Source organism: Amborella trichopoda, chromosome 10 (assembly GCF_054954075.1).
Source record: "Amborella trichopoda isolate Santa Cruz 75 chromosome 10, AtrichopodaSantaCruz75HAP2 v2.0, whole genome shotgun sequence".
In the NCBI taxonomy this organism is placed as follows: Eukaryota; Viridiplantae; Streptophyta; class Magnoliopsida; order Amborellales; family Amborellaceae; genus Amborella; species Amborella trichopoda.
Genome location: NC_142345.1, coordinates 35,141,636 through 35,154,002, shown reverse-complemented (window position 1 = coordinate 35,154,002; position 12,367 = coordinate 35,141,636). Strand labels below are relative to the sequence as shown.

The 12,367-nt window shown below is 33.4% G+C and overlaps 1 protein-coding gene across 2 annotated transcripts; it reads left to right on the top strand.

Annotated features, from left to right (window-relative positions):
* The first annotated feature begins 5,059 nt into the window (after positions 1 to 5,059).
* Positions 5,060 to 11,352, top strand: LOC18446609 (WAT1-related protein At1g44800). Of its 2 annotated transcripts, XM_006856724.4 has the most exons (7): positions 5,060 to 5,393; positions 6,091 to 6,153; positions 6,244 to 6,360; positions 6,474 to 6,723; positions 6,931 to 7,086; positions 9,729 to 9,880; positions 10,719 to 11,352. In XM_006856724.4, exons 1-7 carry the CDS (start codon positions 5,158 to 5,160, stop codon positions 10,891 to 10,893), a joined length of 1,149 nt encoding a protein of 382 aa, XP_006856786.2. In that variant the 5' UTR covers positions 5,060 to 5,157; the 3' UTR covers positions 10,894 to 11,352. The 2 variants fall into 2 exon arrangements, with proteins under 2 accessions (XP_006856786.2, XP_020530701.2); XM_020675042.2 differs by lacking the exon at positions 9,729 to 9,880 and having other exon boundaries at positions 5,071 to 5,393.
* Positions 11,353 to 12,367: the final 1,015 nt, after the last annotated feature.

Sequence of the window (12,367 nt, the reverse complement as noted above, 5' to 3'; positions counted from 1 at the left end):
CTCGGACAAAAAGAAGCATTTCTATAGAGAGAGAGTTTCCTACTTTGATAAGGAAAATGTTAAGTTTGTGGATATAATGAATTTTGGGGAAACTAGTATCGGGTTTCATAAGTTATCCATCCATGCAACTAATATCCAATTGGGTAGATTTCTAGATGGTATACGAGGACTCCCTCTACGAAAACCTATTTTAATAAGAGGAAAGTTTATATAAGGGTGAGGCTCTAAACAATCAAATTAATGGACATCTAAAAAATTTATTAGAAGAAGATATATCAACGCTGAAAAACTCATAAATTCGATACATGAGAAAAAAATAGATTTCAAGGGTTGAAAATAATACATATTGTAATGTATTATCTAGACCATCAATTTTCAAAATTTTCATGTGTTCATGGATTTGCTCAATCTACACTATTTTTGAATTTTTAAATTTTTATAATTAGAGATAAAATAAAATTTTCAAGCCATTATAAAGATTGATGATACCAAAACAAAATATTTAGCACTATTTGAAGGTGCGTGTTAATTTGATTGTTTGAGCCTTAGCCTTATACAATTTGAGGCATTCTGACACTCCTTTAGAGGTCGTCCAGCTGTAGGCTTATTGTTGTATTGTTCATGTGATCTGGTGGTGTCTTGTGTACCGGTAGGACCAAGTTATTACTGTTTCTCTCTTTAGTCGCTTCGGGAATACAAGTATGTCAAAAATGACATATAACAGTCACCTGCAAATCTACATTAATAGAGCATTCGAGTTTCAAATTGACCCCATTGTAAAAAGTCATTACAAGTTCTCTTCAAATACCGAAGGATCCACAATGGTTCAATAATTATAGCTTTGATTTCCCATATACCTACCAACTACCACTGCTTGTGTTATGTTAGGTCTGGTGCTAACCATAGCAAACACGAGGCTCTCTACTGTTGATAAATATGACACTTGAGACATAGGTGTCTTCTCTTCTTCAGTGCTAGATTGTTTCAAACAATGACTTCATATTTATAGGGAAGGATGTACTAATTGGTTTAGCATTATGCATATAGAAGCATTGCAGAACACCCTTCACATAACTCTTCTAAGTCAACTAGGTTTTTTTCTCTTCATTTCTCTAAGAATTTGATTAATGATTGCCATATCTTTCATCTCAAATTCCATAAAGAACTGAGCTTTATGTGTTGCAATGTTATTTTTATTTGGTCCTGCAACAACCATGTCATTCACATATAATAACAAGATAATAAAGCTTCCAACACCCTAATCACAGAAATAGGCACAATGATCAACTTCGCATTTATGAAAATTAAAACTCAGGATGAAAGAAATAGATCGTTTGAATCAACACTACGACGCTTATTTCAACCCCTACGACAATTTATTGATCCTACTGACCAAATTCTCTTTTTATTTCTCAATAAAACCGACAAGTTGGATCATAAAAATTTATTCTTTCGAGTCCTGTGTAAATATACAATTTTCACATCTAATTGCTCCATCAAAATCAAGAACATCTACCATAGCCATAGGAACTCTAATAGTGGACATGCACACAACATGTGAAAAATTTTCATCAAAATCATACCTGATTTTTTAGCATAAGTTTTTACAACCAATCACACACCATGGAGACTTTTCTTCTTCTTGAAGTCCTACCTACAACCAATTACCTTTCGCCCCGCTGGTAATTCGATAAGATCCCTTTTCTTATTTTTTTGTATTAGTCCGCCATCTTCTCTTCCATGGAAGCTCTTCTTTGACCGGCTTCATCTACCTCACATACCTCACAATAAGAAACTAGTTCAGCCTAATCTGTTAAGCAAGCATAAGATAAAACATAGTTGTTAAGCCTCACATGAGTCTTTTTAAGTTTTTCAGATCTTTTAATATCACCTAAATATTCTTTAAGCTCTTGGATAATTATAAACTCTTGTTCCTTATCCCATTGTATCATTAACATAGACGAGCAATATTTTCTTCGCTAAAAATAAAACTTAGTTCCCTTTTTCTTTAAAATCAAAGAATTTGGATTACATATTAAAAACGTGGGAGTAAAGAATAATCAAGAGGTTTATCGGTCGAAACATCTTTTGGTATCTTTTAGTTAATATGCACATTAAGAGACCTATTGATTAGAAAACAAACAGTACGAACTGTTTTTGCCGACAAACATTGTTCTAAACCTGCAACACCCAATACTCATTACAAATTTTATTAAATTCTTCATATCAAAATTCTCCCTTATTATCAGTTCTAAGACACTTGATGTTGTTGCTCTTATGACTTTTTACTAATGCCTTGTAATCTTTGAAAACTTGAAGGCATTTGACTTGTTTTTCAGCATATAAACTTACACTCTTTTTTAAAGTTATAAATAAAAGTGATAAAATCTATTGCCACCCATTGAAACAACAGGTGATTTCCAAATTTCTGAATGAATAAATTTCAAAAAGTTCCTTACTTCTAATGGTGGATAAAGCAGAAATATTTTAATAAGGTAGAAGGTTTTTGTTGATAAGTACCTTGAGTCCATGCTCGCTCATGTGACCTAAATGTACATGCCATGTTATGATAGAATCTACCTCTGTAATATCGGTATCTCCCAAAACTATTTCTATGCAAATTGCCAGTTAACTATCATTTTGCAACCATTAATGCTTCCTTTGAAAGTTTTAGAAATTTATAAGAGAGTCGCTCTAAGACTTGGAACATATCTGACACCTGAGATTATACAAATGACTCCATTAAACATCTTGCTTTTCACATCTCCAACTCCCACTATTTTACACGAGTCATTATTTCATGTAAACAATATCACCATCACATGACTGGTGCTTATAGACCAAATTTCTATATAGAGTCATATGAAAGGATTCACCTGAATTAAGTAGCCAATAATACAAAATTTTCTCCCTATCCATAGAATAAAATTTCTCCGTCTTCAGAAAATATAGGTTCTTCTACTAGATTTCCTTGAGACTTTAGAATCAGATTAAGGGCTTTCCTGGATTCCTTTTTTTGTCTAAACCATATTTCTTCACAGGGCCTAACTTTACACAACCTTAATGCTTCACTTTCTTACGCAATCTTGACTTAGATCTTGATTGACCGCTACCTGTAGTTCTCTCTATTGATATACCTTATGGTAAAAACATATTCTTAAAGGAATTCCAACTAGACTTTTGTCTGGATTCCTCTGTCAGAAGTACTGAAAGAACATAATCAAATTCAAGAGATTTCGTACTATTAAGACACACGATGAGTCCATCCCACGATTGTAGCATAGAACAAAGACTTGTGGCCTTATTTTCTTCATCGATTTTCACATCTAGTTTCATCAACTTACTAATTAGGGTATTAGACTCATTTAAGTGCCCTTGTTAGAAGCACTAACACTCATTTTGAGATTATAGAGTTGTCGACGAAGAAAATTTTTATTTGGAAGAGACTTACCTTTATAAGCAATTTCCATTTTTTATATATAATTTTTTGTTGTTTTATCTGAGGAGACATTAAATAGAACAAATTTATCCAAAGTCAAAAGATAATATGCCTCATCAAACACATCATTCTCATCAAATTCTTCATCATCCATCTTTGCATGTTTATTTTTTTTGCTATTTAAATCCACTACATGCTCCCTATCACAAGTCCTAGAACTGGGTCTTTTTCTCTCTAAAACACCTACCCAAATGACTACAAGATAACCTCACCATTTTCTCTTTATTATGCATACTAATTCTCTCTCTTCTTAAAAAGATCATTTATAATATAAAGGATATTTACCCATAAATATAGGAATGCCTTAGCAGATAATCATGTAATCATTTTGCCCCCTCGAGTCGTGGATTGACAGCCAACACTAACGTTATAAACTAATAACTCCTCCGCTAAATTAGTTACAAACAAATTTGTATAAGGTGTCAACTTTATACTATTGAAGTAAGACACCTTAAAGACCCATGGGACAAGGTTGTTCCAATACTGTAAACCCATCAAACCGATTATTCGACCTCGATATATATATATATATATATATATATATATATATATATATATATATATATAAATAATAAATTTAAGTTATGAAGTAGTGCATCATCTAACACAAATTTAGTGGACTGCTCATTTTCAAAATTAAAAAATGTTCATAGGTCTACTTGATCTGCATCAAATTTTAAACTTTAAATTTCATTATTATTGATGACAATAGATTTTCACGCAATCAGAACGCTTTTCACACCAAGAATATTTTGGTGCCTTATTTAAATAGCTCATGTAAGCGTCACCTAATGAGTTAATTTGATCGCCTTCATAATGTTTTTGAGACTGGCATGATATTTGATATTCTTTAAAGGCCAAAGATTTTTTTATTCCCATTAGAGTACAATGTCCATTTACTCCATTTGGTAAACCCCAATATTGGACTAATCTTAGAAACTTAAATATTGGGGTTGTAATTGCTTCAACTAGAACTAATCTCAGCAAAAAAAATTCCGAATTGAACTTTCTTTGTACTGAAAAATGATAATGTCTCAAGATTGAACAAAGACCGTCCAAATTCTAAAAGGCAAGATCCAAGTGTCAAAAACTAAAAATTCAAATGTTTTGTTTTGAAAATAATCATGTACTGATCTTAGGTTGTTCCCAAAATTTTAAAATGAAAAAATCCTTCCAATATTTTGTTTGAGGGAGTTGGTACACATTATAGGATCCTAAGGGAGCACATTTTTAGTGCTACTCTTAAAAAAACCTTTGGAAAGGCACAGGATGACGATGAACCGCGTCGTCCATTGTGAACAACTTCCACACGATTTGGTCGCGCTGAAAGCACGTGACACAAATCTAGAATGGCGCTTACAACATTTTTATTAGTGTCGATATCCACCACGTGGAAGAGATGAACGGTGATTAGTCACTTGATGCCAACGTTATCCTCTAAATCCTATCCGTCCATATGATTTAAAAAACATATCCTATGTCCCACGGGCCAGCTCTTTTGATACAATGTGAATGCACCCCACGTATTTCTATTAAATGTTCCAGCCTCCTTTGACCTGTAGAGAGAGAGAGAGAGAGAAAGAGAGAGGGTTACGTTATTTGAGGAATGGGCCATATGGGTTGGTGATTAAAAATGTTTTGGAAAATGAAGAGTATAAATGCTATGTGGATTGCAAGGCACCACCACCATCAGGAAGAGAGAGAGAGAGGGGAGGGGGGAAATGGAGGATTTGATCCCTGTAGTTGCTCAAGTGATGGTGCAGTTTTTTCTGACAGGCATGTACCTCATGACTAAGGTTGCTTATGCAGAGGGGATGAGTCCCTACGTCTTTGTCACCTATAGATCCATTACCGCAACGTTGTTCTTGGCACCCTTCGCTTGCTTCCTAGAAAGGTACCTTTCTTTTTTTCTCTCTCTATCGATATTATACCATTATTTTTTTGAAGTTGAAGTGATTTTTTGTTTTTTTTTTTTCATTCACTATTTAGTCTTTATCTATTTTGTTTAGATCCCTTTTTTTTTTTTTTTTCAACCAAAAAAAAAAAAAAAAGGTTTTTTTTCGGTTGATCCCTCTTTTTAAGTCCGAACATGGAAAAAGAAAGACTTGGTCCTAGCATCAGGCCTTGGGCTGAGTCCAAGTAACTCCGATCGAGTCTTATTGACTCGGTCCCAATTTGGCAGGTCTTGGCCAAGCCAAAAAAGTAGTTAAAGATAGATTCTGAAAAAAATTTGGGGGTATTTAAAAAAAAGAAAATAAAAAAATAAATATATATATATATATAAATAAATAAAAGTATTCATGGCGGAACACTTTCCAATCTTTGCCAAAATGATAGCAAACATAAAAAGATATATTACAAATTTTTTTTTTTTTTTATAAAATTTTTTGAATTCTTTTTTAAGATCCCTTGTCCACCAAACCCAGATACTGGGCAAGCCACGAGTTATGCGGCACGTCTGGGTTGGCTCGCCTGTGTAATTGCTCTCTCTCTCTCTCTCTCTCTCTCTCTATCCATATGTCTGTGTATGTGTGTGTTTTATGTGTTCTTCGATGTTGGCCTTATCTCAATGCTTGGAATGTGAATTACAGTGATAAACGGCCTCCATTGAACCTAAAAGCAGCTACAGGCATCTTCCTGCTCTCCATCTTAGGGTAAACCCCAATCTTCCCCTTGTGGGTAGTTGCCAAAATTGATTCTTATAAATGAGTTCTAATCCTAATACTGAATCCTAAAATTTTCAGGATCGCGATTAATCAGAATTGCTATTTTGGTGCTCTCTACTACACCTCTTCCACCTTTGTTTCCACCATTGCTAATCTCATCCCTGCCATTACTTTTGTTATGGCTCTCATCCTAAGGTAAATTCCTCACTTATATTCACCTATTCATTTATGTTTAATATGTTGGATTTCACTAGTTTCTCTTTCTAAAGTTCAGTAATGTGCATTCCATTCTCTTTGTATTACTTTAGATTGGAGAGATTTGATATCAAGACAATCAAGGGAAAAGCAAAGGTTTTGGGTACAGTTACATGTGTTGCGGGGGCCATGATCATGACTCTTGCCAAGGGTCCAGCAATTAAAATATTCCATCACCTCAAGACAAACAATTCTGTGTTATTGCTCTTTGGTGCATCAAAATCACCAGAAAGTAATTGGGTTTTGGGGCCAATTCTTATTTTTGGAAGTGTCTTAGCTTGGTCTGCATGGATCAATTATCAGGTCAATACCTCCACTGTGAACTCGAATATTTTCGCCATTGTGGATTTCTTTTGATTTTTTTGTTTTTTTTGGTAGCTTTGTCAACTCAAGCCCAAAAGCAATTGTTATCTTTCTTGATTTGTTTTTGGGTATTTCAAACTTTTCTTGTAGATGAACTCACATTATTTTTCCTTGATTATTTTTTTCATTTAAATTTATCTTTTACAGGCATGGGCATTTAGGAGCTATCCAGCTCCACTATCATTGACTGCACTTATGTGCTTCATGGGCATTTTCCCGACAGCTGTAATTGCCCTCCTACTTGATGATGTGACAGCTTGGAGATTGAATTTTGACATAAAGCTAGTGTGCTACATATACAGCGTGAGAAGCTAAATTTAAAATTTATTTTTCTGTGTTTATATATATTGTTTACAGAGAAGTAATTTACGTGCAAACTCTAAAATGTTTTTTAAAATATTTATTGGAGGAAATTACAAAAAAAGGTTAATCAACCATTTTTTCTCAAAAAAAATTTGCCTTCCGTCCGAGGACATACTCAATCAATTTTTAATTCATTAAATAATTTATTTATTTATTTTTTTTACCTTTTTTAGTTAGGAGCGCACTACCCTAAACCTTGAAGCACTGCCTATCTAATACAAAAAAGAAACAAAATCATACCGAGGATTCCATCCTCAGACTTAACGGCAATTTTGGAAAAAATGAAAACAAGCAGGTTAGTCAACCTTGATTGTAACTTTTCCTATAGATAGAGCATTCCGTATTTTAGAAACAATTTTAAGGTTTGTATGTAAATTATTCTAAAGAGAAATAAAAATCTTCTTTATTTCAAGGAAAAAATTATATAAGGATACAACCTTATAATGCAGAACTACGGATGCACCTCAAAAATCCATCAAAAAAGGTAGTTTCAATATTGAAAAACCTTTTGATTGATTATCTCGACATCGAGATGTATGACTATGAAAAATAAAAAGATTTTAAGTCTTAAAACTAGTGCATTTTACAACATATTATCTACACTGTCTATTTTCAAGATTTTCATATGTTTATAAATCTACTTGATTTTAACTATTTTTGAAATTTAAAATTTTATAATTGGATATAAAAATAGATATTGAAATAATCCTAAAACCATTTTTGATCAAAATTATATACCATGATAAAATTTGAAGGTGCACCTTACGTCTACACCTATGGATGCATCTGTATGCCAACTGCACCCTTATTTGAAAGGATGGTCTTTATCGCAAATCACTGAGGGAACAATCTGCTTCAATAATCCTGAATAAACATTTTTATCCCAGTTTTTTATTTGAAAAGTCCTTTCATGAGATGAAAAATGGATTGTACAAATACTTTCAAAATTTGTAAGTTGTGAGAGTGAGATATCGTACATACATGTCCATTCTTTCCCCACATACAATTAAGTTATTGACTTTACAATACTTCAATAATCTTTTGCCAACCAGTTCAAATTTTTAACCATATACAAACACGGATGTAAATTTCCACCAAAGCATTAAGCTTTTTTCACCTTTATTCCTCTTTAATAATTCTTAGCAGACAATCTTTACTCGTTGTATATCTTCTTTAAGATTTCCTTGTAGGATTTAATTATCATATTTATAACATATCAAAATATGCAAAAATAAAAGAGTGATGTTTGTAAAAAGTGCCCACCTTATATTATACATGGCAGGGCACCTATGAACTTTGCCGAAAGATATAGTTTCGGAGTTGGAAATCTTTTAGTGGCTTTGAAATTCATGTTCAATCCTAATTATGAAATTTAAAATTTTAAAAAAGATGCAGATCGAGTGTATCTCGAACACTTGAAAATCTAAAAAATAAATGGTCCAAATAACTTGTTTCGATATACACCATCTTTAAGATTTGAAATTCATTTTTTTTCTTTATGTCAATACACCTCCCGATCAAGATGATGAATTGAAAGGTTTTCCAACTTCGAAACATTTATTTCTAACCTTACCTCAACAGAGCAACCTTATATAAACTTTTTTACCATTTCTCACCCAAAAATGGAGACGAGCACTTTTTGCTTTGACACAGATGCCCTTTTCAAATTGATTAATGCCAAAAATTCCTTATAAAATATTTCGTTAATGGATATTGCATGTACTTAAAATTTTGAGTGATTTTCGCATGCGGCATGGATCTTAAAATTTTAGGTAAAATACAAAATACTCTATTTATAGACGAAAATGACAAAGGTCGGTCAACCTTTTTTTTTTTTTTTTTTTCAAAGTTGCCTTTTGGTCAACCTGAATTTTGATTTTTCCTTTAGTTTTTTTTTTAAACAAATTTTTTTCATTAGTAGAGCAGTGCCTTAAAGCTTGAGGCATTCTACTAACCAAAAAAACTAAAAAAAATAAAAAAAATCAAGTTGACCGAGAGGCAATTTTGGAAAACGGAGCATTATGTTATCTAAAATTTTAGGGTCTAAACGTAGATTACTTTAAAATTTTACATCAATCTCTCCTCCATTTCTTAAAATTTGATATTATTTCTGTGTAGTGGGCGAGCAGCATGATGCGCTAGGCCTTAAAACCGATGTGGCATTCGAATAGAATGAGCATTTGGGGTACTTGTTTATTTAAGAGTAATTGTAAAGGTTGCTAAAAGAATTATAGCTATTCTACTACGTTGACTTTGTGGAAACTTAGTGCTAATATGGCATTCTAAAACCCATTATTGTATCATTTGGTTTCATTTCTTTAGTTGGTGTGAAATTAGTAAATATTGTACAGACAATATTCGTCTGTTGCTATAATTTCACAGTTAGCACATGCCCCAATAAACATTATTGGGAAAACATTTGTATATTTTTTAGGAAATTTATTAAGAATTGGTAAAAAAAAGTTCTTTTTTTATTGAGTTCGACTTTTTTCGTTTTTCCTTTTTAATAAGGGAGAGTGTGTAGAGGAAAACCAATCATATGGAACTATGACGTTTGACATTTTACGTTTTTAATTGAACAGGGTGTATTGTGCACCGCCTTTCAATTCTTTATTCAAAGTTGGTGCATCAAGAGGAAAGGACCCATCTTTGCTTCCTCATTCTTTCCTGTGTGCACCGTTATAGTCGCAATCCTTGAGCCCCTTTTTTTCCCAGTTGATATCTACATTGCAAGGTAAATATTTCACTTTCTATACCAGGTGTGCTTTTTTCTATGGTTTTAAAAATCGGCGATCCGCTTCGGCTTCTGTTGATGGGCAATTCATGTCTGTGGCACATGAATCACCCGATTTGCCCCGACTTTTGTTTTTATATTACTATTTTCTACTATTCGGCCGATCATGACTCCCCAAGTCGGTTGATCCAGCTTGCCTCACTAGAGAGATGATCAATTCAAAACGGGATTCTAAGTTTTAAAAAAATAGTTATAACCAGGGAAAACTACAAAAACCCTCTAAAAATCATACGTTCTAAACAACTTCTCCAAACCCAGTTTTATTTTTATTTTTTAATAATTTTTACCTCAAATTTAACTTTCTTAACAAACACCCTCAAACGTAAAATAATTACCAAAATACCTTATGCAAAGCATGTGGTCTAGCACAAAATGGGGGCGGTCTGGCACTTTGGGCATGTGGTCTGGTACAAAATGGGGTCGGTCCGACACATTGGGCTTTTGAAAAGCATGCAGTCTGACACAAAATAGGAGCAAACTAACACTTTGGGCATATGGTCCGGCACAAAATGGGGGCGATCCAACATTTTGGGCATTTTCATAAAAAAAAAAAATATGACTTTTTTGACTTGGGGTTATTTGCTAGGATCAATTTGGGGTAAATGTTACTAAAAAATTTTGTTGGGGGTAGGTTGTCTCAAAAGTGCCTATTTGAGGGATTTTTGTAATTTTCTCTTATAACTATGTTGAATATTTCAATGAATTTCCAATATGAATTTCATTCAACCCATTAATATTCAGGGTATGCATTCTCATTTGGGATTTTCTCCTTGTGCAGTGTAATTGGGATTGCTTTAGTTATTGCTGGGCTTTATTGTGTGTTGTGGGGCAAAGCCATGGACGTGAAAATTGGGGGAGGAGGAAGAGAAGACCAGGTTGGGACGAGGTTATCTCAAGGCCAAGATGAAGAGGCATGTCTTTCAGTGAGTTTGAAAGAGCCATTGTTGAAGTGAGCGAAGGACAAATTATTTTGTGATGTAGAAAGAAAATCAGTTGAAAAAGAAATCAAATATTCATTGGATTGATTGAATATTCCAAAAGGCTTCAATAGCTCTCTTTAGTATAAATGTTCGTTATGCTTCAAGGTTTAAAGCCGTGATCATTTTGCATGCATGGTAGAAGGGGATTCTCTTAATATTATCAACTGGATGTCCGGATCTAGTAAGTCACCTTGGAGCATGAGAAGGTTTTGGTTAGAAGCTCTGGATATTTGTCGCAATAAGGTAGTGGCTTTCAATCATGTCTTTATGGAATCGAATGAGAGGGCAGGCTCGCTTGCTAAGGATGGACTATTGGGCTCGTCTTTGGTGCTCAATCCCTTATCCTTTTAATTGTTGTATTTTTCATCCCTTCACTGTAATCGTTGGACTGATTGAGTAATAAAGTCATTGTGATCTTGTAAACAAAAAAAACAATGGCTTTCTTTAGTATTCTGACAATATTATTTTCATTTGTATGAAACTTGTATAAAAAGTTAATATATTTTTTTTGACAAAGTCAATAAAAATAGGGAAAGTATAGAATGAGACCATTTACCTTTGGTATAAAGTGGTTACATTAATCTTGACCGTTGGATGTAAAATTGGGTGGCTGTAATTTTTTCATTGACCAAGCTCAAACTTTAAAAGAAATTTTTTTGAGTTTTGTGACACATCAAAGCTATCAAATTTGACATTAGATGGTTGTAAGTAGTTTTGACCACTTTATATCAATGGTAAATAGTCTCATTGTATATAATCCCATAAAAATATTATTAACTATCAAAGAACAACAATTACAATGCGGAATTCAAATCATGAGAGACAATGAGAGATGGTAAAGAACTACCAAGATTAACAAGACGGTCCGCGATCTCATTTGCCTCACGGTGCGCATGAGAAAACGAAACATTCAAACTGCCACAAATGTCTAAGATATTCAAACAGAAAGAACTAAAGCCCAAAGACCTTTTCACCACTTGATAAGATTAAGGAAGCCACCTTCCACCAATATCACACCAACAATCCCCTTATTCTGGATAATCATCACACCATGCAAGGGAGAGCATAGTTCATATTGATTTGTTGTTCTAATCCCAAAAGGATCAATATAAAAGAAAATGATATTCTGGTCAGAGACCCTAGACCTACTGCTCCCAAGTTCCCCAAAGAATTTCTATCAAAATTTAATTTAAAAGAGCTTTCAAACAAAGTTTTCTAGATACATAAGGTCAAATTTTTGGCACAAAGCTATTAACAAGGTTCTTCAGATTTAAGAAGATATCAACTCGTGAGACACCGTTACCTTAATGATCAAATACCAACTCTAAAGAGATTGTGAGATTTCTCTGATTCTATCTGCACCCAAAATTGAGCCTCAAAGGGTATCCTATTTCTCTCTCTGCTCTGCTCCAAAAGCATCGCACATATAAAAATTTTCCAAATAATT

Coding starts and splice junctions, on each gene's coding strand:
- LOC18446609 (XM_006856724.4), top strand. CDS start 5,158: ATGCTATGTGGATTGCAAGGCACCACCACCATCAGGAAGAGAGAGAGA. Junction 6,724..6,930: donor CTGCATGGATCAATTATCAG/GTCAATACCTCC, acceptor TATCTTTTACAG/GCATGGGCATTTAGGAGCTA. Junction 9,881..10,718: donor GTTGATATCTACATTGCAAG/GTAAATATTTCA, acceptor CTCCTTGTGCAG/TGTAATTGGGATTGCTTTAG.